The following is a 26,966-nucleotide window of genomic DNA, read 5'->3' as shown; positions in this document are numbered from 1 at the left end:
CGCAGTCAATGAATATTGATGGCAATTTGAATCAGATTTTTAAGAGCCTGAGGCCTGAAGAGGGGGGAAAAAGCAGTTCTTTGGCTGAGGAAATGGAACTACAATCTTATCTTATGAGATCAAGCCTTCTGTGCAACAATTGAGGCAATGTCTGGCAAATGAAGGCCTAATGGCTATCCATAACCATGCCCTCATACTGTATCCATTGCATTAATCGTTCAGACAGGAACTGTGAAAAACATGTGCATAACACAAAATGTCATGGGTTCACTGAACAGACGTGTTGCTCAGAAGTCAGGAATTCATTTCAAGGTTGGAAGGGCAACCTCTGACCGCCCCCGCCCCCCACCCCGAAACCAGAAGCTGGTTACTTATCTGATATGCAATTAATTTGAAAAGCAGACAGTTCCTTATTGGGTGAGGGTCATGTCTGAGTGCATGTTTGAGAAATTGTTATATCAATGCTAGCTGCAACAATAAACCAAACAATTGCAATCTAACTGCTAGTCAATATTCATCTTGGCCTTGTTTACTTTTTCTGTCAGTGGAACCTACCATAGCATACCCTTTTAGCGGAATCAAACTCCTTTCATTTTCAGAATTGCTCATTAATATTGGGCAAAGTTAAAAGCCATAGCTTGGGCTTAGACAAAAACATGCATTGGTTGGAGTGAAGATGAATATATATAGGGTTGTTGGTAGGGCTGAGTTCCATCTAGAGCAGCCATTAAGAGGCAGCAGTCCCTTGACTGCTGGAACGTTACAATTGATCCCTGGAACTTCTAGACATGGAATGTGATTAGGCAAATATCCATTCACTAGATTACTTATGTTTGTACATTTAAGTGAGATGCACTGAAAAAGCAAATAATTCTTTCCTAAGTTACTAGTATTGCCTAGTATTGCCTTTGGCAGTTTTAACTTTTGCCTTAACAATTTCTCTAACAGCAGTTGATCTACACTGTAGATTCCACAGCAGTAAGAAGCTCCATGTCATAAAAACCGCCACCTATTGCTTTCTGCAGATAAAACCTCTGTTAAAAGGACATGAGTAAGTCAGGCTTCATTCCCCCCCACTTCCAATCAGTTGGCAATAGTGCTCAGATTATGGGGTGAAAGTTAGGGGGTGGTAATGAAGTTCACAAGACTCCCCACTTGGTTCCCCTGGTTCCCCTGCAGTCTTTTAATAACAGTAGCTAAAGGGACCAACACAAAAGAGGCCTCCCTCCCATCTCCGTAATTCAAGCACTGGTTGCTAACCCTAGGACCAAGTCAATATAACTTTAAAGCCAGATGTATGAAACCACAGCTCCCACCATCCGCAGCTACCATGGCCAATGACTTGCTGGCTGGGGTGATGGGATTTGTAGTCAACACATCTGGAGGGTGCCAGGCTGAGAAAGCCTGTATTAGGCGATTGGGCTTGTGCACCTTTTAAAGCAGGGGTAGGGAACATGCATTGCTGCAGTTGTGGTTGGACTGCAACCCCCATCATCCCTCACCATTGCCTATGTTGCCTAGGACTGATGGGAGTTAACTCCATCAACATCTGGAGGGCCACACGTTCCCCACCCCTATTTTAAAATCAAGCACAGAAGATGCCCAGGTTACCGCTGCTCAGCAGACCTCCCAAGGACTGTGTGCTGTTTTGCTGCTATGCAACAGCTAAAGTAAATAGTTGTGCTCTGATAATTAGGCTCTTTCTGGCACAGTAATGGAAGCCTTTAAGAAGCAAGGTGAGAGAGCAGAGACAGCAAGGGATATGTCTTTTCATGCATAAACATAAACAACAGAACTCTGAACGTTTTGCTGGTAATGAGAAAGATAGTGTGAGCGGCACTTGTAAATATTTCATAGCCGCTGGAATTTATCTCCCTGGGTGATTTTCCTGTTAGCAGAGTTGGCATTATTTTTGCGTGAATTAAACTCTTCCAGGGCTCATCCATCTGAAGCAGCTTTCTTCTTTAAACTTCGCAGCGTTAGCCAATCTAAAAACTAACATCTTTCGCCAATCTAAAATAAAGAGCTGCTTCTTTAGGAGCTTGCTATACCAGGGACATTTTTTAATTTAATAGGGTTTCTCAACAGTGGCGTTACAACCCTCTAAATGTGTGTGCAATGTATTTTGCACTTAATGCATAGGATGGGTTTTCCATCCCTCATTGCCAAAACCCTGTTTGCCATTTACTCACCCTGAGGGAGCCAGAGATATCTTTTACTACTTTGCCCATTCCCATCCTCCACCCTGCACCTAGTGGGAGACGTTTCCTCCCCTTTTTATTGGTGTTTTTATTTGCTGTGTATATATTAGGACGTGTTTTTCTTTGGTGAGCATTCATGGTTTAATTATAACTTTATTATTTTATTTGTATTTTTCTGTTAGCCGCTTGGAGCACCAATTTTAGTGGAAAAGTGAAATATAAATGTAATAAGTAAATAGATGAACCAACCCAAGAAAAAAAAGCATCTCCAAAGTGCTGAGTTCTGGTGGCAGTCATCTTTTCTTTCTCTCTTTTTCTTTTTCTTATCCTTAAGAACACCACATATACCAAATTAGTTATCTGTTTCTTAACAACACTGTACACCATCAAGCCAAATGAAGAGTGAAACAGACAGCATATTCTATCTTTCTCTTTTTCTTACATTGCTTCTCCAACACAGACCTTTTTCTCTTCCCATCTGATTGAAACAATATATCGACACCACCGATATGTTACCCAATATTCTGGTTACATGGCAGATAATGTGCCAAATCCAAATGCTGTGCCCTAGCGCATGTGATAAGTGATGTGGAGACAGAGGGCTGATTCAGATGTCACATCTTGTTTAGGTATTGGAGGTGTGAGAATTTGCCTTTTTGAATAATCACACATTGGATTGAATTGACTAAGATAAGTAGCACTTACTGCTATCTGAAATCAGTGGGATCGAAGTCATGTCTAAGTGTTCACATTGATTTGAATGGTAGTCTGGATCCAACCCAAGCCTGCTAATGCAATTCTATACATGTTTACTCAGACATTAAATGCATTGAGTTCAATGGGGTTTACTCCCAGGTAAGTGATATTAGGGGTGCTTGAAGAATATGATATTTGAACATTCTGATATGACTGACCTGATCCACTCCTGATCTCAAAGCAACAGATGTGAAAGTGACATGGACCAGAAATAGGCTAAACTGCCCATCCCTAGCAGGTGTAAGATTGCAGCCTGAGTGACCTATATCTGCAAAACACCTGCAATCCTAATTAGCCTTGAAAAAAGTGCAGACCCACAAGGTGAAGGCAGTGAATCCATTCATTTGAATCTAAGGGCCTTCTTAGACCATCTCTTTCTAATGTGATAAATGCATTGTTGATATCCACTTGTGTGGAATCCAGATGTCTACTCTGGATCTTCTGCTACATGGATTGTGATCACTGGGAAAATGTGATTATTTTCCACAACTAGCGTATCAGTTGAGGGCTTATCTACAGAATAAACCTACATTGATTTTACTTATTCCAACATAACTGTCATGCTCTCCCCCGATGTCCCCCAATTTTGGAAATTGTAAGGGTGCTTCTTTCACATGCTGAATAGAACTGCAGTTCCCTTGTTTCTCTGTGGAAAAGAGAATGACTGCTAAACAACTTCAGTTCAGAGAGAGCCTCTGAATACCAGTAGTTGGGGAACATGAGCCAGAGGGTACTATTGTGCTCACTCTTGACCTGCTTGTGGGCTTCCATGGACATCTGGTTGACCACTGTGAAAAGTGAATGCTGTACTAGATATGCCTTCGGCCTGATCTAGTATGGCTCTTATGTTCCTCTTATGCTCTTTGTGAGCTTTTAAAAAGCATTTTAGATTTCTAAAAACAGAACATCTTTAGAGGCCGTACACTCGCCACTCCCTCCACTCAAGTGCCAGAGGGAGATGTTAGCCTTTAAAAAGGGAGCAAACAGGAGCAAGTGCACCCGTTCTCCTCTCAGCCATTGCATAAACCTTTTCCATAGAAAAGAAAAAGAAAGCCTCTGTATTTCATCTTCTTTGGTGCTGAAGAACATCTGTACTCTGATTAAAAGTAAAAGCAGCTAACAGGAGTATGACTGTCATTTGCAGCAAAGGAATAACACAGGAAACACAAGCCCATTGATTGTATGGGAGACCACATAATTGCACTACTTGGGCAGTATACGGCTAGCTCAATTGCATAGAAAATCATTGGGTATTTTATAGTCTGAAAAGGCTTTAAGCTTGTAGTCTACTCAGAAATAAGCCCCATTGAGTTCAATGGGACTCACTCCAATGTATGCGTGAGAACAAGTGAAATTCTCTGTTTCTCCAATGAAGGATCAGGAATAACATGTGTATGTTCACACTCCCTGCTCCCTCTCATATCTAGCTTAATGGAACCCTTCCTAGTTGGTCAAACTAGAGTTTGCTGTGACATCCGAATGGAGAAACTGGTTTGAGTAAACGAGGAGTGCCAACCAAGATGTTTGCAATCCTCATTAAGAGGGATCACTCACAGCACAATGTTCTGGTTTGTTACAATAAACTGTGGCTTGACAAATCAGGATGTGGTTATTAACATATGATGGGCTTCTTCATTGTTTTATCATGTTTTGGAATTTTATCATTAATTCTTTTTAGCTGTTTTAAATTCTAGCAGCCATTACCTGCCATAATGGCTACCAGAAAGCCTGTGCTGCCTCCCTTCATCTGCAAAACTGGGGTATGGCGGTGGAATGGTGCCTACTCGGCACTGTGAAGTCAGCCCCAGGGAGGGGAAATCAGTTGCCCCTTTTAGCCACGCCATTGTTTTCTCCTTCGAATATTTTTTTTCACAATTTGGGAAATCAGAATTTTTGGGTGAGTATTTGACACCTTTGTAAACACTAGCCATCGGAAATTGGAAAGGAGTACTTCTAACATTCTTTTAAAAAATTAAGTCATCTGGCTGGATCCCCCGTGGCTTCATTTTGCACAGGATAATGATCAAAGCATATCACAACCCTTAACCAAGGCCCCAAATCATGATGAACTACAGTGCTCTTGGAACAGGGAAGGATATAAATCTAAAGTAAATTAATTGGGTTGGAGGCATTGTGAAGTACAAAATGGCACCCATCCTGACTTTAACTATAATGAATCAAATGTTCAAAGTTAACTCTAGTTACAAGTAATTTTGGGGTGAATTATGGCACAAATGAGATTATATTCTCAAGACGTTTTGAATTTCTAAATGTACAGACAAGTTTTGACCCAAAGCAACTAGTCCTGTTGCTTAAATACAGAAAATAAACTCTGTATCAAAAAGACCATCCTTCTTCCTTTTGTAACTGCTAATGTTAGCGTCAGAGGGTCTTTGCTCATAGAAGGTGCTTTTCTCTTTAAAAAAACAAACATCACTGAAAGTATAAAGTTTTGTGCTTCCTTCTACACTGGCTCATCATTTCCTTTAACCACCTCCCTTTCCCACCTGTTGTAGCAAACAAGATTAACAATTCGACTTTCCTAGACAGAGATAATTGGGAGACTAGGAGGAACATCCACTATGAGCATCACCACCTAAATGCAAGCACTATTTGCTGTTCTTGCTGCTTTCTTTTTCCATAGTGGTTATACATTAACATGGGAGCAAAATGGCAACTTCCAGGATGTGAAGGCAGTTGGGAAGCATCAGATGACCAACAAGAGCAGCCTTCTCCAACCTTGGGCCATCTGGATGTGTTGGGCTGCAACTTCCATCATTCTGATGACATGGCCATTGACCATACTGGCTGAAAATGATGTGAGTTGCAGTACAACGCATCTGGAATGCACCGGATGTTGAGAGGGATGAACTAGATCAGTGGTTCTCAACCTTCCTAATGCCGCGACCCTTTAATACAGTTCCTCATGTTGTGGTGACCCCCAACCATAAAATTATTTTCGTTGCTACTTCATAACTGTAATTTTGCTACTGTTATGAATCATAATGTAAATATCTGATATGCAGGATGTATTTTCATTGTTACAAATTGAGCATAGTTAAAGCATAGTGATCACAAAAACAATATGTAGTTATGTTTTGTGAAATATTTATTTCTAATTACAAATAAATGAAATGTCTCGGTTCCTAAGACCATTGGAAATATGTGTTTTCCGATGGTCTTAGGCGACCCCTGTGAAAGGGTAATTTGACCCCCAAAGGGGTCCCGACCCACAGGTTGAGAACCGCTGAACTAGATGGACATCAGGTGCCAGTTCTGAATCAGTTTGACGATCAAGTTCATAAGCTCAAATGCTAAACTCAAAATAGTTCAGTTTGTGTCTAAACAAAACTTTATCAGCAAACCTATTCTGAAGTTCTTTTTTCTACACCATTATTTCTGAGTTGATGTGATCCAAATCAATAGCCTCTTTTTTTTGTTACTTTGTTTCTATAATTGACTTTCTTATATATATCTATATGTTTTGTTTTGTTTTTAAAAAAACAGGCACTGGTGAAGCTTCCCCCTCACATTTCACAGTGTGATGAAGTCTTTCGATTCTTTGAGGCCAGACCAGAGGACCTCAATCCTCCTAAAGAGTAAGTTCCATTGTTGCTTTCTCCTGCTACCTACGCTTCTGAATTTTTGTAAGCGAGGAAGGAAACTAAAGGTCACTACATTTTATCACATCCCAAGGATGGGAGAACACTTCATTTTATTTTAAGATCTTACATCTCAGGGAAATGGGCTTGTAATTTGGCAGATGTAAGCGAGGGTGTGTGCATGTGTGTGTGAGGGGAAAATTCGAACAAACTTGGCCTCATCAGAGATCAAAGGAGAGGACCTTTCTCGCTTTGTTCGTTTGCTGAATTGTGTTCTCCTGTGCAATCATTAAAGTCATCAAAGTATTGACTTTATCAGCTGAGGGGAATCCTGCCAGTTAAATATCAACTTTTAATTGCCGTCCACCTTCCCAGGTGTACTCATGCTCAAAGATGATTTGCAAGACTTTGATTATGACCTGTGTCGGATACAATTTCCAGAGACCCTATTCTTTGGAAGCAGAAAGCAAGATCAATCACAATGAGAGAGCAGGAATATAGCCTCTGTTCAGCTGGAACTCTGCCATTAACTACATTGCGTGTGTTACTCATAGACACCACCTCCCAGCTGCTCTTGGCAGTTTGCCACCATGCCTTCTAGATGATATCAAAGTGGCCTTTTGCCTAAGCTTGCCCTAGCCGACCACTTTCACGCATCTCTTAGCCATGGAAGTGCACATTAGGGCAAATGAACTCTTCTTCCATAGCTTGATCCTTATCTTATTCTCTCCAGACCTTGAGAACCTTGACTGCTAACTTCTTTGGCCTATACTTGTCCTCTCTTATCCCATCCATAGGCGCAATCAACCAAACCATAGGTATTAGCATAGCTAGGAAGAAATTGTGACTGTCCTTGTACCTTGTCTGTATTATAACTGCTTGCTAGTGGAGAGCAGCTACCAGGAGACTGAGGGACAAACTACATCTGTCATGGATGTCCAGATGGTTTTGTTTTTACTTTAAAGCAGCAGCAGGAACCTCTGAATCTGATCAAAACAGTGGTACAGGAAGAGAGGGTTTTTAACTGTTTTCCCTATGACATTTCCCCATAGGGCGTCTTCACAATGCTGCTTTGGTCGCTCGTTCCCTCAGAACCCCATGGCATCACAGATGTGGGTTGGGAACATTAAATCTACAGGGCAGGAGGGAGTGAGGGCTTTCCAGCAGCTTTTCAGCTCTTCAAGCCCGCCCTCTGCCTGGCCTTCACGCACTTCTCGTGGCCTATCAGTGCTCTTGATCCACCCCAGAGCACACTCAGGCTCATCCCAAAGCGAGGTCACCACCAACAGATGGAGGAATGATGGCAATGACCTTGTAGTAAAAGAAAAACTTGTGGTAAGGCAGCAACTTTTTAAAAGTGCAGTTTCAGGAAAAAGGACCGTGGTGACTACGGGTTGGCGGCTGCGTTGTATAAACAACACAGTGCCTCTGTGCAGCACCATGGGGGTATGTGGGGCATATAAACAGCCCCCTGGTCTAAATCTTTCTGCAAAGATGTTGTTAGCCCTGCAGGGTACATTTTTCCTTATAGGGTTAAACAGCAGCTTGAGGGTGGGGATCGGACTTAGACTGGGGGCGTTCCTAGACGAGGCCTTAGCGTGCCTTGAGAGCCGGTTTCCCTGCTGTGCTTCCACATGACGCACAGGGGAATCCGGCTCCTGGCAGCACTGAAGCCTCCTCTAACGCGCCATAACCGAAGTCGCTTATGGCGCGCCTTTTCCCCAGCCCCGGTCTGAGGCGCTGAGCGCTGTGCCCATCGGCCGGGGGAGATCCCAATAGGGAGAAGGGGAGACGACACAGGACAGACACACACACACGCAGGGAGAAGGGGAGACGACACAGGACAGACACACACACACGCAGGGAGAAGGGGGAGACGACACAGGAGCGGATGGGGGGGGTTAACTAAAAAAAAACCCTTACCTTCTCCTCAGTCTTCGGGCCGCACGTGGCCCCTTTAAACTTAAAAAAAAAAAGGCGGATGCTGCAGGGATCCGACGTCCTTGCGCGTCCTGCGTCTGGAAGCCTGGGCGGTGCACGCTAACATCAGCGCGCTGCCGCCCCGCCTCCCTGCCGGCTTATCCCGGCAGGTCTAGCAAAGCCCTGGGAAAACCCTCCTCCAGCACCTCTGCACCTGCATAACTGTCTTAAAGTAAAGACAAAAACATTAGAGAACCAGTCACAGAGCTGTGATGTAGCTTGGCACCTCAGCACAAGGATGTGTCAGGGCATACAAGCAAATGCAGCATTTTCCACTATCTCGGCACTAGCACTCTCTAAGACCACTCCTTTCCTAGCAGCTTGGAGCCTCCACTGTAAATTTCCCACAAGTCCTGCATAAGCCAGGCATGGCAGGAGGGGGATGGAGGTGAAAAGAGTGGTGGCCTCACATATGGGCATGTTTTTCTGCATGGAAAGCATCTTGGCCAGTGTTTGAAGTGAACTTGCATCATATGCTGAGTGCCCCACTTGTGTCCTGATCAGGGCATGAGCAAGGCAGGAAGACCCAGCTGAGACGCTATGTTTTCAGAAGGGGGGATCTGCCATATCCTGTGGTCCCAGGGACACTCTGTTTTTGAACCAGATTAAAGCCTGTATTATGGACAGGACAAACTCCTGGAAGATAAACTAAACAGCTATTATCCATGATAATATTGGAATAGAAATATACACTTGGGCATTCCATAATCTCTGACAGCCTGAAATTGAGTTTGAACCATATGATTAATAGTTCTGCACATTTTTTTTTATTAATTCTCATACTCTTCCTCCAAGGGCAGATGGTACTAGCAGCTGCGAAATTGGTATATGAGGCTAGATGGACCACAGTTCTTCCCCTATTAAGCAGACCTTTTGGCTTTTAAAACAATGTGGCCAACAAATTCTAAAGCTAAAGACAAGCCAGTGGGAGGTTTTGCACAGGCTCTAATGGGCTTTGCTTCAAGGCTGTGGTTTTGAGGTTGAGCAGTTGCTTGAAGGCCACATTTTTGAAAGTGTAGCTCTGTTTTCTTGGAAATAGCTTTGCATCGACTGGCAAATGTTAAAGATGCAGCAGTTCCCACAATTGCCTCTCCAAGATCAAACTGAAGGGTTTTTTTTTTAGATGTATAACATGGCTTCCAAAGGAACATGGTTTTTATATCAGCTTCCTGAAGATTATAAAGCCTGAATAGATTCATGGTCCCTCACCATGAACACAATAACTTATGGTTGTATGGTTACATCTTAGAGGGGTAAGACATGGGGACATAGCCACATGGAGGGGCTGTGTGCCTGTCCTCCTTAATTTACTATCTGCACTTCTTGCTGATGTTTAAGGGTATGTAGTCTATTTTATAGAAAAAGAAAATGAAGCACAGAGATGGAGAGTAGATTGCCAAAGATCCTATAGCAGAAACCAAAATCCACCCACTTCTCCTTTCAACTAATAGATGCAATCTTCCAGGGTGCAATCCTGTCAATTGTGTCTTTGCTGCTTGGAAGCCTTTGAATTTGTAGTACAGAGCAGACATACGGGAAGCCACCTACATAATTCCATAAATTACTGCATAACCAAGGTAGTTTATAATAAAAGATATGTACCTATCCACTCTTTCAAGGTGAAAATGCCCCACTGGCTTCAAAATCCTCTTTTGTGCCTATTGATCTTTCTAGCAAGGTAATTAATATCTTTGGTGAACTGAAAGGTATGTAATTTAATTTATGTCAACAGTTACCCTTGGAGTAAACTATAGTTTCTGCTGTGCTAGGGCTGGAAAGCAGAATGGCAAATGGGTTCATTGTAAACAAGTATAAAATGATGCATGTTGGAGTAAAAAAATCCCTGCTTCAAGTGTAACTTGATGGGATCTGATCTAGCAGTGACCAACCTAGAAAGAGATCTTGGGGTTATGGTGGACAGCTTGATGAAAATGTCAACCCAGTGTGCAGCTGCTGTAAAAAAAAAAAAAGGCAAACTCCATGTTAGGCATAATTAGGAAAGGAATTGAGAATAAAACTGCCAGTATCATACCGTCTTGGTACAAATCTGTGGTGCGACCATACTTAGAATATTGTGTACAGTTCTGGTCACCACACCTAAAAAATGATATTGTATAGCTGGAAAAAGTGCAGAAAAAGGGCAACTGAAAAATTATCAAGGGGCTGGAGCAACTCTCAGTGAGGAAATATTACAACAGCTGGGATTGTTTCGCTTGTGGAAAAAGTAAGGGTGGACATGGTAGAGGTATACAAAAGTATGCATATGTGGTGAATGTGGATTGGGAGACATTTTTCTCCCTCTCTCATAATACTAGCCTCTGGGGTCATCCCTTGAAGCTGATTGGCGGGAGATTCAGGACAGATAAAAGGAAGTAATTCTTAACACAGCACGTAGTCAAACAAGACCAACCAATCTGGATGGTTTTAAAAGGGTATTAGGCAAATTCCTGGAGAAGTAGGCTTAGAATGGCTACTAGGCCTCCAGTATCAGTATCAATTGCTGGGTAACTGGTGTACATAGGCGGGAAGGTGCTCTCACACTTATAACCTCCTTATGGGTTTCCCATGGGCAGCTGGTTGGCCAATGTGTGAACAGTATGTTGGACCAGATGAACCCTTGGTCTGATGCAGCATGGTTCCTTTTATGTTCTTCTCCTGCTTTGCAGGTCAAAGACAAACCATATTTTGTAGGTCTGGATGAATTAGCAAATAGTCTGTGGTATACCAGAGTGGGGGAGGGAATGTGTGAGCCTTAGGATCTTTAAAGGTTCTTTCACATAGTACCAAATCTTGGTTTGGCATCTGATCTCAACCAGCTAAGTATCTCTAAACATTGAAAATCATTGAAGGAAAAATCTGGACAAGCTCTCTTTCCTGAACCTTCATTTCTATGAAAATTAATGGGTGACTTTTAGATTAGAAAACTGTATCCAAAAGATAAGACTGCACAAATAAATTATAGATAAACACTATCCTGTCCGCAGTGAGTATGCCAAAAACTTCTTGGTAAAAGTCACCACCACACCATCCATCTTCCAACATGTCTGTGCTGATGATCTTTGATGCACTCTGCCCCCAGAAATGCAAACAGCAGATCAAATAACCTCATGTTTTGACTCAGAATGACAGGCAGCTTATCGAATTATCAAAGCTTCTGATTTAATTGAAATTTCACAGATAACCCTAGACCTGACTTTTAGAACAGCTGCCAGAGGAGATGCCATTATGGCTGTGATTATGTCAAGGAAAGAATAGGTCTTCGAAAACAGGCAGTTGAAAGAATGACAATGGTAGGGTGACCATATGGAAAGGAGGACAGGGCTCCTGTATCTTTAACAGTTGTATAGAAAAGAGAATTTCAGCAGGTGCCATTTGTATGCATGCAGCACCTGCTGAAATTCCCTCTTCATTACAACAGTTAAAGCTGCAGGAGCCCTGCCCTCTTTTGTAACTGGTCAAGAGGGCAGGGCTCCTGCAGCTTTAACTGTTGTGATGAAGAGGGAATTTCAACAGGTGCTGCATGCACACGATTGACACCTGCTGAAATTTCCTTTTCTATGCAACCGTTAAAGATACAAGAGCCCTGTCCTCCTTTCCATATGGCCACCCTAGGCAATGGCGGTAAGTGAGGAAGTCAGCCCAAAAGCATAGGCCAAAAAAGGAAGTTATGGAGGGGAAGGCCAGAAGGCATCTGGGTCAGTGAGGTGATCTGCATGATGTTCAAGTTACTGTAGGAAGAGAGAGGGATTACTAGGATTATGTGAAACATTTTCAACACTCAAAAGGGACTAAATAAATGTTGGTTGCTGCTGTTGTTGCATTAATCAAGATATAAGTCACTTGCAAATAATCATGTGTACCTGTGGTGAACTCATGGGGACTCTATGGACAGCAAGCAGTTAAAGATTTAGTGAAGAAACATTTATTCCTTAGATCAAGGGTGCAAAAATTCTTTTAGCCCGAGGGCCAAATTCCAGGTTGGAGAACTGCCTAGGGGCCACATTCTAGTGGTAGGTGGGGCCAAAGGCAGAGGGAGCCAAAAATGTAAAAAAATACCAGCATATTTTAGCTTAGAGTTCTTACTCTGAACAACTAAGCCATAGGAGAGGCATTTCAACCATTCAGAATGGGGGAAAACTGTACAACTGAGAAACCATCCAATGATTGGTGGTTGGGGGGAAAGGGCCGTAGCCTTCAGGGACTGTATTGGAGGCCCTGGAGGGCTGGATTAGGCCTTTGGGCCTGAGGTTTTGCAGCCCTGCTGTAGAGGAAACACCTTGAAATGAGAAGACTGAGGTTCAGACCCTTCTGTCTCTGACAGTTGTATCCTCAGTAGTGTGTAGAGCGGCACTGAAGTGTTCTAGCCTATGGCCATAAAGGGAAACTATAAAAGTAAAATAAGTTATGTGTCCCACATTCAAGACGTTTCAGCACCCTCCTTGGAAGCCTGGCTTCAAAGCACTTGCAGCAAACCTCAGGGCATTATATCTGTCCAATTGCATTTGCTTTTAATTAGAGTCTGAAAAATCGTCAAGAAACCACTGGAAATGACTTGCCGGTACTTTAAAAAAAAAAGGAAATTATAGGCTTAAAATTTGAATCAAAAGCAATTACTTGTTAGATTATGAAGGGGAATCCAGTGTCTTGGAGTAGAGAATAATATACAGTAGAGCAGAAATGGCAGCTTAAAGGATCTTAAAAGACTCCCCTATGAAAAGACAGCAATGCTGCATCGACAAAATGGTCCGTTTCAATAACTTTACATGAAAAGAGGGCTCCTTTTCATCATGTACGCCATACAGTGTATGAAAATGAGAGAGACAGACAGACAGACAGACAGACACAGACAGACAGACAGACAGACAGACAAATGTAAGTGTCTTGTCCACACCCTCATTGGGGACTTTGTGTTCGAAAAAGACGTGGCTTAAGGGGAACAGGAGATTAAATGGTAATATTCAGGCTTCCCCTTGCCTCTTCCCCGTGGAGATATCAAGGAGGACATGTTGATGAAGAGTGCAATATGAGGCTGACAGAGGATGAGGAATAGACTCTTCTGCAAGTTTGTGCTTTGGTGTTCCTTGATGAAGGAAAGGAATGGAATCATTTTCAAACATGAGCTTCATTTTAAGTGATAAACTTCCCAGTCTATTATATTTCAGTATGTTTTTCTCATTTCATGGATAGTTTCACCACTTCTATTGCTATTGTCGAGACTTCAGTTGGTAGGAACCACCCGGCACGTGTGTGAGAGAAAGAGAGAGGAACTGGGGTATGGGGGTGGGGCAGGGGAAGTGGATATCAAATGCCATCATGATCTTTGACAAAGTAAATTCTGTGCTAAGCAAAATTTGGGTGCCTGATCCTTATTCTAGGGCAGGGGTGGGCAGAATGCAATCTGGATCTACTGGTAGATCTCTGGGTGATGTGCAATAGATCAGCAAGCATTTTCTGACTCCCAGTTGTTTATCAACAGCAGCAACAAAATGACTCTTCCCCTCACCATCCTAAATCTTACTGCTGAAATGAAGAAAGCTCACTGAAACCAGGAGTGAATTTTTGAGTCGAAGAACTGTGAATGTTCTTCAGTTCAGGTCCTCAAAACAAATTCCTGGGTTCAGAGTTCTTCTATTCTAAGCGTGTGTGTTTAAACATCAGCCTCTGCTTGCTGTATCTCACAGTTGTAATAATAAAAAGTAGATCATGCAAGCCTGAAGTCTGCTCATCTGCCTTCTATGGGAAAATAACTAAAAAAAACATTCTGGGGGACAATCCTGTGCAGGACCTTTTTCTGTCTAAACATGGATAGGATTGCACCCTTAGTGTATTTCTTTGTTCTTTGGATTATTGAATAACTGACTCATTGGAACATTGGTTTTTGGTCCCATAAACCTGACCAAACCAGCCTAACATCAAAGTGTAGTTGAAGTTCACCAGCGTAATATGGTCATTTATTGTTCCCCATTCATTGATTGATTTCACATCATTGGGCTTTATATGCATAACCAGTTGGTTTTTTTCTTTTTGTTTTTTTAACATCACCCTAATGCTGATAATATGTCTGAGTGTTTTTCACTCCTGCTCAAAGGACACACATGGACAAGATTTACCATCATTAGAAATAGTTGCTATATTTACCAGGATACATGAAAGAAAGGTAGCAAGGGAATAGCCCCATGTACAGAATCAAATAGCATTGATGTCGCTCCATTTCTAGGATGGTCCTGTTCCTCTTCAGAACTAAAATTTATAGGGCAGCAGAAAGGTTTCACAAATGATTTGAATGGGGCACTGACAGGGGAAAGGTTATTGCTGAGCTTGTCAAGAGACAGAACTCAAAGAAGGTCTTGAAAAATAAGTCTCAGGAAGATGGTAGAAAAACAAATGTGGGGCAGAAGCATGGTCTCCTATGAAGAAATGTATTGCTGCAAATGTTCAGCAAGCTGTGTTTGGCGGGACTCAAATTTTCCTTACATTCAAAACTGAATGCCTTTCTCACATTTTAGACTTGTTGAATTAAAATGTGTATTTTCTATAATTAAAAAATCCTTAGCAGATGAAAAGACCTTACTTGTGTAAGCTTTCCACATGCGCCTTGACATGCTTAGATGTACTTACCACATCAGCTGGGACATTTGCATTTAACATTAGGATGCCAGCAGTGCAGCTATCCAGGCCATTGATCACTGGTTTGCTTATACAGGAATGGGATATTGAACATGGTAAGGGCATTTGAACATGACTAGGGTGCATGTAAAGCTGAGCTCATAAGTAAGGCCTTTCGTTGTAGCCTGAATCCTGCGTAGATCTGGGCTCTTTGTGTTCCTTGCTCCATATGTATTTATTTTATAGAATCATAGAATAGTAGAGTTGGAAAGGGCCTACGCCATCAAGTCCAACCCCTGCTCATTGCAGGAATCAAAAGGTTTATAACACCCGAGCAGGGACTTGAACCCTGGATCCTCAGATTAAAAGTCTGATGCTCTACCAACTGAGCTACCTGGGCTCCTCTTCAATTCATTTTAGCTTGTGTATTAATCCCCCTTCCACCAAGGGATCAGGGCAATTTACCCTTGCCCAAGCTGCCTGATGTTTAATACTTGGTTTGTGCACATTTTCAAAATTCAAATTTTATAATTCCAAGTTTCTTTAAGATCTTGAGGGAAGGAACATATTTAAACTTGCTTCTGGCTTTTAGAGGAACTGCCTCTTTGCCTTTTTCGCTTTCCCATGACCTTGGATGGAGGTTGGGAATTATTATTTTTGTAAGGGTCTTTGTGGGATAGCGTTTTAATGCTGTGCTATATGTGTTTAATGATGTCCATATGGATTTGTGGGCACAGGAATTAAATACATAATAGCTCCCAATGACATAACATGGAAATACAACTCCTACAGTGCCGGTGTGTAGACATTAAAGGGTTATTAATAAAAATGAACACTTTAAAAAGAAAAACAAGCTTAGTAGCACAAACTTGGCTTCTAGCCCATCCATCTCTGAGTGGCAGAGGGGGAAGAGATGATTGAAAAATGTGGTCTTTCTGCAGTGCTGGAAAATGAACACCTTTTCTACCATCCAGGGCTTAATTTTTCATAGGCAATCCCTGGTGCTTTTAAAGTTTTCAGTCAGGGTACAAGCATAGTGATGATAATGATGTAGAATGAGGGAGCATATTCAGCCAAGCGCTAAATGTTTCAGTTGAAAGTTTCAAGGGAAATTGTGACATTTTAATCTAAAGCATTAATGTTTGGTTTGGCAGGACCTTCCAGAAGGTTAGATCTTAACTTGTCAGAAAGCAAAATGTGCTTTGTTTCTAGGCGAGCCAGGAAAATAACAGTGTGTGCACCATTTGAACATGACCTAAGAGAAAGTTGCATCTGGCCTGCAAGAAAACGGGTGCTATTGTCTCTGTCAGCCAAAAATAATAATAGTGGAATACCTACATTAATAGCACAGGCAGGCACAAACACCTCAACTTTGGTGGGGCAGATGCTTTTTCATTATCATTATGGATGAATTGTGTACTCACTTTCTATCTTGGTGACTTTCTGCAGCAGAACAAAAGCATATTGGCTTAAAATAGGTACACTTACTGGAACTGGTACTGGTACTCTTTTCTAACTTCTACCTCTTCATGCCTAAGCCTAGATATGTGGACCGCCCGCTAGAGATGTGAAGACCTGGGGGAAAATAAGGGGGAAAACCGCATGAGGGAACAAGAAAAAATCAGGAAAAATTATTTTTCCCCATGTTTCCCCGCCGAGATTTGGGGGAGGGGGTTGAAGGAAAAAAACTTCCCTTCCCCCAAATTCTACCACCACCACTCATTCCCCCCCCACCCCGGCCTTCACATCTCTTCCTCTGGCCATGTTGCCTAGTCTGGGATGAAACAGAACAAAGTGGTGCTAATCAACATACAAACTGCAATACTAAATATGAACAAAAATTGGGGCAGTAGATTCAAAGAAACTTTTAATTAACATCTGGCACGTGCTATTTAGTGCTCAGACCAAACAAAAGTATTTTATAGTAGTGAAATGCTTAACATAAGACACTTGTTTTGTTTACAGTATCAGGCACATAATATTTAGTGCTGTTCTGTTACGTGCCTGATACTGTAAACAAACAAGTATCTTATGTTAAGCATTTCACTACGATAAAATACTTTCGTTTGCTCTGAGCACTAAATAGCACGTGCCAGATGTTAATTAAAAGTTTCTTTGAATCTACTGCCCCAATTTTTGTTCATATTTAGTATTGCAGTTTGTATGCTGGTTAGCACCACTTTGTTCTGTTTATTTCAACTGCTGCCTTCTATTTTGTATAACTAGTCTGGGATGAGTCGTTTTTGTGTGTGTGGCAGAGGATTTCTGAAGCACATCATCGCACTGGTGTAAGGAGGAGCCCTTCTAGTTCTGTGGACACAATTCTAACTAAATGCATCTCTCCTATTTCACTTCCCTTTTGGGTCCAGTCATAAGCTATGCCAAGCTTGACAGCACACATCTGCCATTATACTTCCTAAGTGCCTCATGAAGATGGAGCACGCCGCTCCACAGTTGAGCGTGTGTTAGGAAGCAACTAATGACATTGTACCAAGGCGAGCCCTGCCCACAGTGTTCTTTGGCAGTGTGGCAGAAGCCAAAGCTTCCACCTTTCTGCATCTTTAAGAATTCTTATACTCAAGGACTTATTCTTCCATGATAATAACAATGGGCAGTCACATCTCAAGCATCTCCCTTCCCAATTATACAAAGGATTATCTCTCTCTCTCTCTCTCTCTCTCTCTCTCTCTCTCTCTCAGTTAATCCAGGTTGGCAGAAAACCCAAAGGAGTTTGCTTCCAGTCACTCTTGTCCCATCTTGCTGGGTCATCAGTAGATGTCAATAGCAGGATCTCCTGCCTAAGTGAGGTGGACCAAAGAAAGTTTATTCCCCTTCTGATTGGCCAGCTAAGCTGGCAATGGCCAGGTCAACTTGATAGCATTGGGACATTTATTTTTTTATTTTTTTATTTATTATTACATTTCTATAATTCCCAATAGCCAAGGCCCTCCAGGCAGTTCACAGCAGTTAAAACCATACAACAAAATAAAACGTAATATAAAACTTTTAAAAGTTTAAAAATAGCATGAAAAACCAAAGTAAAACCCAACAACAGTTACAGCCCAGGGAAAGCCTGGGTGAAAAGGTGTGATTTTAGGAGGCGTTTGAAAAAAAATGCAACATTTTCTGCCTCCTGAACTGCATTGGGGGAGGATTTTCCAGAGGGTGGGTGCTGCTACAGAAGAGGCCCACTGTTGGAGTTCTTCATGGTGACGTTCCTTTCATTTTAGAATGACAAGCCAGGCCTCCTCTGATGATCTTAAATCTCACCTGGGTATATATAAGGGAAGGCAGACTGCTAAGTATCCTGGTACCAAGTTTAGAGCTTTATATTATCATAACAACCTTGTAATAGGCAATCAGTGCCGTTCTTTTAACACAGGTATTATGTTAGCATAGCTAGGAGGCATTTCTTATTTAATCATGGTAGATGATTATTATTTAATCATCATTAGGGGGGGATTCCAGCCTCTGCATCTGGAAGATGCTTGAGACACGGTAGCTAGGGCTCCATGTAAAGGGGGAATTAGGGCAATGTTTAAAGAAACAGGCATTCTATTCTAAGAGATTTCGCCCCAAGTATCAACAGGACCAGTCATGCAGGCAGGGATAGATAACGGTAGGAATCAGTGTCAGAATGGTGACCTTTGGGAAGGAGGAGCATTCTAGTTCCACACCAGGCAGCAAAATGTCTTGGCTCAGCGCTGAGTATTGCCATTTTGCCATTGTTTTATATTATGATATCATAAGTTATTGACCTCTATTATATTTCCCTCTGTGCTTCTGCTTTGTGGTAATGACTGGTAACATGTATCCATGCTCAGGTGTTCACAGTAGCTTTTCTGAAATCCTCATTTCTAGTCTGCCAGGTAATCAGGTCTCTGTCAAGCACATCCTGGGACTCCATCCAGCATTTAATGTGAGTTCAGCAAAACAAAACACAATGTTGTCACCAACTGAAAAGAATGCCAGAAAACCACAATATTACCGCCAACCCAAAAGAGTGCCAGAGAAGCTTCCAAGATATTCTTGGAAAAGTGTACTGGCAGCTCTTCTGCCATGGGTATATTTAGAAAAAAGTCACTTGAATTTCCTTAGGTTGGTAGAAGTCGTTCTTGACACTGGTGGGAGTTGGGTCTTCACAACCAGAGGCTGTTTCCTTTTTAAAAACAGGCAGAACACATGGGAATCAGATTATTTCTGCCAAAAAAAGGCTTCCTCTCTGGAACCAAAATCTTCCCAGGGATTGCTCCTAATATAATAATGCTGGAAAAAGAGCCTGATGTGACTCATGCAGCTGCAGCAACAGTAACAGAAATAACATGCAGCTTTTCTTGAGAGCCATCTTCTAACCACCTCAATGCAACTGGGAGCCAACGCTGTCATTGTTACAAGCCATTGAGAGAGCAGAAGATACGGCAACAGGAGAGAAATAGATTTGCCCTAGTTCTGGTCATAGAAATTGGCAAAGGCTAGCACGGAGCAGAGTGGACCTTGCTCATTCATTCCATGCATGACCAGCCCCAAAAGCCTGTAGTACAAGTTCATGTTCTACTGATGCGATTGCTTTCAAAGCATTCAACGTGAATTCTGGACTGCACCACTTGGGATTGTAGTGGGGTGGATCACATTGTTGTAGTAAACTAGCACAGTGGAGAGAGAGAAAGGGAGATTGATTGATTTCGGGTGCAATAATATGCATGATTAGACAGAAAGCTGTCTCTGAATCAATGCTGCTAGCGCAGCTGCCAATTCACTGCCACTGCGGAGCAAAGAGACGATGCTGTGCAGCAGAAAAGTCGGGGACTTACCCCGACTTTTCCTGCCAGAGCAAGATCAACACAGCTCTTCCACCGTCTGTCCTCACTCCAGCACCATGCCAAGGGGCATTCCCAGTGGAAGGCGACCTCCTGTTAGTCCCTGGAAGCTGGGGGAGGGGGAGGGCCCAGCAAGTCGAATGGCCACTGGAAACCCTGTGCTGCCTCCCCTTTTAAAGATAACTCACCGCCACCCTGCAGTAGTGATACCATGGGGTTTGGTGGCAGAGCAGCACCAATTTGGCCCCGTGAAGGCAGGGCCCCACAGTCCCAGGCAAAAATGGGTGGCTGGGGAAGGCTGGGGGGGGGTGGGTTGTAGAAATGTTCTTTCCACTCAAAGGATTGCGCCCTAGTTAATTTCCCAGTGAGTAGCTTTCCATTGGTGTGGAAGGTCATTGGTGTGTTTGTAACCTTTCCTTCCCATTCCTCCTTTTCTCTATGAGTTTCCTGACACTGTGGATTTTTTTATGTGTGTTGTAGGGGGAGGCATTCACTGACTGTGTGGTCTCTGTCTTCCACCATTTAGTATCATAAACTACCAAAGCCCGTGTACCCTGTCTCTCTGTTCAGCTGTTATCACTGGCTCCAGATGATGTCTTATGCAAATCTGTCCCTGATTCTAAGAAGTACCAGTGGGTGGGAGTAAGAGATGTTGCATGCATGTCAGCTTTGTTCTTTGCGTGCTGGGATGCACGGCCCACCTCCCATAACTCCGAACAAACACAAATAGCTGCTTTGTGTATTTTGCATAAGTCAAACAGCAGAGGACTTCCCGGCTGCTCCTTTAACGAAGGGCAACTTCATGCACTAACCCTCATGTAAGTAAATCTGTTGTCATGTTCGATGTCTGCTTTACCATTGTTTTCATGCATTGCTTTGTCTTAAACGTATATAAACATTTTTTTCGTACAGGGTCTGCGTGGGAAGTGCGGGGGCTATCTTTTGTCATCACACTTAATTAGATTTAGAAGTTCCTTCATTCCGTCCTTGGAGCTTCCCGTTGTACTTTTCAGTCACAATCTGTAGCCAATATTCAGCGCCGGCTGCTCTATAGAGAAATTGTAGCTAAAAGAAGGGAACTGAAACAAGGTCCCAAGTTTCATTTTCAGCATGATTTGAGTAATTTTCAGGATACAAAATAATTTTTCAGTATTGCTTCAGCACAATCCTTTGCATGTCTAGCCAGAAGAAAATCCCATTGAGTTCAGTGAGATTTACTCACATGTAAGTGTATATAGGATTGCAGCTGTAAGTTTCCCAAATGCCTGGGATTGTGGTGTCCACTTACCATTGGTTTTGCTACTAATAAGAGTGCAATCCTATGTGAGCTGTGAACAAACATCTCTTATCACCACCCGTTGTGATCACTGATCTTCGTCTGACCCTTGTAAGAAGTGGATGCACCTTCAATGGTATCTACTACCTCCCAAACAATTAAGGGCACAATCCTATGCATGTTTAGACAGAAAAAGCCCTGCATTCAATTCCCAGTATTTCCCAGCATGTTGAAAGTTGGAGCTCCCCACTCCTTCGAGTTAGATATTTACCTAGGGCAAATTACAGTTCTTCGAAGTAGCCTTTGGCAAATTGTACATGTGTGTGTGGAGAGGGACTGCTAAAATGTTTAGTATGAGTGAGTGAACCGCAAAATGTTTGTGTTTGCAAAGCTGCCTTACCACTGACACATCTTCAGCTTTCCCTTTTGAGGAATAATGTATAACTCATCAATTCACCCTTTTGAGGAAGAAGTATGGCTGCGTTCATATGTATGATCAAACAGGAATGCCTGGTTATGACATGAATTCTAATTACTTCTTTCTATTTGATATAGGATCATATCAACTTATCCTTCCTCCGGCTGCTCTCTCCAAACACATTTAGAAGTACCATTGAGCTAGGCAGTAACTTATACCAGAGATCTTGAATTACTCTGGATAAAACTCAAGAGCGTTCTTTTAAAAAAAACATAAATCCAGGGGGCTCTCTAAATGGTCAGAAAGCCCCTGGGTGAGTGTGCGGTGGTGTAGTGCCAATTATATGACAATGCTGCAATCGTGCACCCACCCTGGGGCTTTCTGCCAAAGCTGTGGAGAGAAAAAGTCTGGGACTTAACCTGACTTTTTTTCTCCGGAATGAGGGTAGGATGCGCAAGATGGCATCAAGACAGCCCCAAGGCCTCACTCCAGAGTCACAGTGGAGGCATGGCTGGGTGGGGCCTGGTGGAAGGCGACCTGCAGTTGGTTGCCTTCCACCAGGAAGAGGGTTGGGGCAGCTCCTGTCCCTGGATGGCCACTCAGAACCCCTGTGCTCCCTCCTCGACATTAGGATTACCTGATGCCACCCCAGGGGAGGGAAAGCACAGTTTTTTGAGGGAGGCAGCCATGAATACACTCCCCAGGTGAATAAGAAAGTGAACACAAACTAGTGTGATAACTGAACTTAACAGTGCCCCAACGTCAGACTGTGAAGTCTCCAGAAGAGGGATCATTCTTAGATGGCAGTTCCATGGAGTTAGTAATCTATTTTTCTCAAGTGGATAAGCTCTGCTTTGAAAGAAAATCCTGGGCTCACTGCAATTATACAGGCAAGAAAGCAGAAGAAAAAGCACATTTTCCTGGGTACTGGGACACTCTTTTCCAGATATAAAAATGCAAAGTGTAACTGGGATTCTGGCTTCCTCTCTAAATCACATGGACTTGTGATGCTACGTACCCCAGTATCACATGAGCCCTGTTTAAACAAGCTTTTTTCTCTCCCTATGATCAGAAGGGAACAAGCCTTAGGCATATATTTGGTTCAGGGAGATCCCAGTACTGGCAAATCCAGTAGGTGGGGCGAGGTTGCATGCGTCAGACTCACTCTTTTCTCATCCTGTGGAGGAAAATTTTCACATAAAATGGGGCATGACATTATGGATCTCATCATATGTGATTTAGAGTCAAGCAAGAAGTTCAGTCACAGTTTAAGTTTCACAGAGGATTCCATCTGAGTTATATGATGAGGAATGGGATGAGGAATATTTATTGGAAAGATTGTGTGTGATGTCTGGTTCCACCCAGATGAATAACTTAGCCTTCTCCAACCTGGTGCCCCCTGGATGTTTTGGACTAACTCCTGTCAGTTCAGCCAGCAAAAAGCACAAAAGGTGATTTATTCCCTGCTTCTTAAAATAAAGAAATACGGTATTTGTTTATAAAAACATTTATGGTCCCAGGAGACTGGGGGAGAGTATTACCTTGTGGTGAGTCTTCCTCCTGAACAATGGTTGTATAAATTGCTCTTTCTAGGATTAGCATCTTTATGACTCCAATGATAGACAATTTTCCTAAAATGGGAGGAACCAAGGGAAAGGACAGGTTGTTAATTGGAGAAACAGATATCCTATACTTATGTCTCTTTTTTTGGGCGGGGATTGTGACTTCAACAAACACTACACCAGCTTCTCCCAATTTAGCACCCTCTAGACGTGTTGGACTACAACTTCTATCATCCCCAACCAGCATGACAAATTGGAGTCATGATCCAAAACATCTGAAGAGCAACAGCTTGGGGAAGGCTGCACTACAGATTTTCAAGCTTTTATATGTGACCATGAGAACTAGATTTTTAAAAAATTAAATAAAAGCTGGGATTGTCAAGCAGAATCAAATTTAAATGGAATATTGCATAGATCATGGTGACTGTATTGCACAAGAGTTGCATAACAACAGTGTGTGCTGGCATAGATCTCGCTGCAAACTTACAAGAAACAGGAAAGAGACCATTTTGGATCAACTGATCAAGCACTTAGAAACTACATATGACGCAGAGAAGCAGGAACTGTCTTGCATGTCCTTCCATGATGACGGAGTGATGGGATGGGACATGATTCATATGCTTGAGACAAAGTAATTTTCCATTCCAAAGTAATTTTCTGTCACAACCAGTGGGATTTCCCAGGCACCCTTGCCTGACTTTGAAATCCTCTCCACAAGTCACAGCAGGATCTCCCTGTATATGACTGCTAGCTTTCAGAGAAGTAAGACAGAAACCTGTGACATGCTTCCTCTTCTCCATGTGTGTCTTGTTTCCACAGAACAGCCATCTTTTTTTCCAGTGAGATTGCCACTGTCAGGGAATTGCCCTTAAGAACCTCTGGTATCAAGGGAGGGGAGATTATGGCCTTAGCTAGACCTGCCTTTTATCCCATGACAGAGGAGGGAAGATCTTGCACTGTGTTTATCGCAAGATCCCCCCTCTGTCTACATGTGACACGCGACAACCTCAGCAGGAGAGGCGTCACGTCCGCCATTTTTTTTTAAAGAGGAAGGAGCGCACAAACGCTCGTGCACTAAAGCTAAGTGTTTTTTTAAAAAATAATTTAAATTCCCGCTCCCCCCACCCTACCCCTGATGGGCGCAGCTCCTGGTTCCGCGAGAGGAATCGCACGGAGCTGGGTCGACCCGCGGCAATGGGCCATACGTTCCGTGGTCTCAGGCTCAGCCCAGGACCGCGGAAAAACCAGGGCCAAAGTGTAGGGCGAGATCCCGGGGCAAGGAAGGGATCATCCCTCCCTGATCCTGGGAGCCCATTCTAGCTAAGGCCTATATTTCATTTCATTTATTACATACCGCACAACAAGCAAAGCACTCTAGGCAGTTTACAAAGATTAAAACCCTAGAAATATAATACAATAACATGATATAAAATCATAACATACACTTTTAATCAATCAGCAATAAAAAGACCAGGACTTCTTAAAAAGCCTTCTCATATGCTGTCAATTGCCTGGGAGTAGAAGAAAGTTTTACCCTGGTGCTGAAAAGATGTTGGCACCAGATGGACCTCACTGGAGAGAGCATTTGACACTTGGTGGTGGTGGTGGTGGGCACAGAGAAGTCTCTCTGCCTTGTTGCCACATTACAGTATCTCTCTGTGCTTACAAGAGGCTGTACCTTGCCTTGCCCAGTATTCAAGCGTCACTGATTCATGGATGGGTTTTTCAAAGCTTGGCTTTGTCTTTTTCCTGGGCCTGTGAGCACATGCTACTTCCTTTTGCCAGACATCCAGGTTGTGATGCTGTGGAGAAATGCCTACCAAAGTATGTAAGGGAGAGGCAAGTCCAGACTGGGTTGCTGGGGTGTTAATACATTAGCTGTGGTTAGTCTGCTGTAGTAAAGCAACAACAGCAAGTTCTTTGGCACAATAAATCTTTTGTGGTATAAAATGCTTTGTCATTGGGACAATCTCTCGAGCATCATTTCACAAAGTCTCAGGACGTCTACAGGGCCACTGGCGGTAAGGTGACCATATGTCCTTTATAGTCTTCCATTTGAAGTCATCCTCTCTTTGAAAGGCTGCTAAGTCCATAAGAAGGGGAAAACAGGAGCCTTGAAGATGCCCATCAGCAGTTAGCACCTGGATGGAGCAGGCCCACAGGTCACCTGGTTGCAGACTTCTCCACTATGGTGAAATGTATTGCATTTCTATTAAAGTCTAGTAATTATTTCTATATTCATATACATTAGCACATGCACATTTTATGCAACCCGCTATGGTGGTGCATTTCCTCTTTTTTTGCTGATGCGTAAGTGGCCACCCTAACTGTTGGGTTTGTCGCCTTTCTTTGTCTATTACTTTGTGCTCCAGACATCCCTCTACTGAGGAAAAGCTGTCAGTTTAGGAAATGTGATTGGCAGAGTGAAAGGTGTTAATCTGCACCATCACAGCTGTAACAATATTGATGCCTGTTAAGCCCTAAAATATGACCTCTTCTATCTGGCTTGAAGATTGGGATATTTGAATGAGAGAAGCCAAAGCTAAAGATTTTTCACTACTAGAAATCTCAAGTAGTCTTTCCTCCTGAGTTTCTTCCTGGCACTTGAGATCCTGTTACATATGACAACCTATGGACAGGTTAGATAAACCTCCACATGGAGCTGGGCCTTCCTGATGGCAACCCCTGTTCCTCACAAATCCCACAGTTTAACAGGAGAAGGATAAAAAGAACATGCTGCCCACTTCTAGGAAGGAAAAAAAATCCCAAACTTCCATTCTATCGAATGCGTTTATTCAGTTGTATGAAAACTGCTTTGCACATGATCAGAGGTATATTCTTGTTCCTTATTACCTCACATGTTCAAGGGTATTATCATTAGAGATATCGGAGAAAAATACACAATTTTTTTAAAAAAACAACTGGTCGAAAATGCACATTTCTACCTTAGACTAAAGCATGAAAATGTGCATCTTGGGTGAAATTGTGCATTTTTGCAAGGGCAAATTTGTGTAAATTTGGAAACCAAAAAAAAATCAGATTCCACTGTTGGGCAGACGACAGAACATAAGGCTTCTGACACTCTCTGAAACACAGGCTGAATCGATTTTACACAATCCATATATCCCTAATTGACATTCAAACAGGTTCTGATGTTGAGCTAGCATATTCACATATTCTTCAAATGATGTCCTGATTCTAGTTGATACCACTGCTTGTAATTTAAAAATCTGTTTTCAAGCTGTTTTTAATCCTGTTGTAATACCGTCCTTATTGACTGGAGAAGTGAAAGGATAATGTCTATGTCACATTTCTCAGAACTGGAGTTTCTGCAAGGAATTATGATTAACGCATTACTCTAATGCTGTTTGACTTGAGCATGAATAATAAGATACATAATATGGGCAAATTCTAGTTGCAAAATTTCATTTCCCTTGCAAAGTGTGGACAACAGTGCCTCAGGGAATGCAGATTGGTGGTGGGAAAGGATCATGGGAAGTTTGGAGTGCATTTCATGTAGGGACAGAGGTTAGCAGTCATGGAAATAGACAATAATATAAGGAGCTATGCAAAATGATGGTGTCTGCTAACAACTGGAAGGTCTAACACACACACACACACACACACACACACACACCAATATGCATGGCACTTTACAGATTACAAGCAGTCAAATCCCCTAGGAGCTTCTGGTATAGCATTTGACACAGGGGAAACAACCGATGAAGGAGAGAGAACAGATAAACAG

General features: G+C 42.5%; 1 protein-coding gene and 1 non-coding gene across 7 annotated transcripts in view; one reads left to right on the top strand and one right to left on the bottom strand.

The window, feature by feature from the left end:
• Positions 1 to 26,966, top strand: part of SH3PXD2A (SH3 and PX domains 2A) — a 272,178-nt gene that overhangs the window by 111,643 nt on the left and 133,569 nt on the right. For 4 of the 6 annotated variants that reach the window (XM_063132600.1, XM_063132601.1, XM_063132599.1 and 1 more), the window contains one exon: positions 6,465 to 6,556. In XM_063132600.1, coding sequence (XP_062988670.1) covers positions 6,465 to 6,556 — 92 coding nt within the window. Of the gene's footprint in view, positions 1 to 6,464; positions 6,557 to 20,726; positions 20,781 to 26,966 lie in introns of those variants that run through there. The other 2 variants (XM_063132605.1, XM_063132604.1) reach the window with 1 other exon arrangement.
• On the bottom strand, positions 15,473 to 15,545 carry TRNAK-UUU (transfer RNA lysine (anticodon UUU)). The gene has a single exon. It is a non-coding gene; the product is annotated as a tRNA-Lys (tRNA).

This window comes from Elgaria multicarinata, chromosome 8 (assembly GCF_023053635.1).
Source record: "Elgaria multicarinata webbii isolate HBS135686 ecotype San Diego chromosome 8, rElgMul1.1.pri, whole genome shotgun sequence".
Taxonomy (NCBI): domain Eukaryota; kingdom Metazoa; phylum Chordata; class Lepidosauria; order Squamata; family Anguidae; genus Elgaria; species Elgaria multicarinata.
Note: the sequence above shows the minus strand (reverse complement) of the source record. Positions and strands in the feature narration are given on the sequence as shown.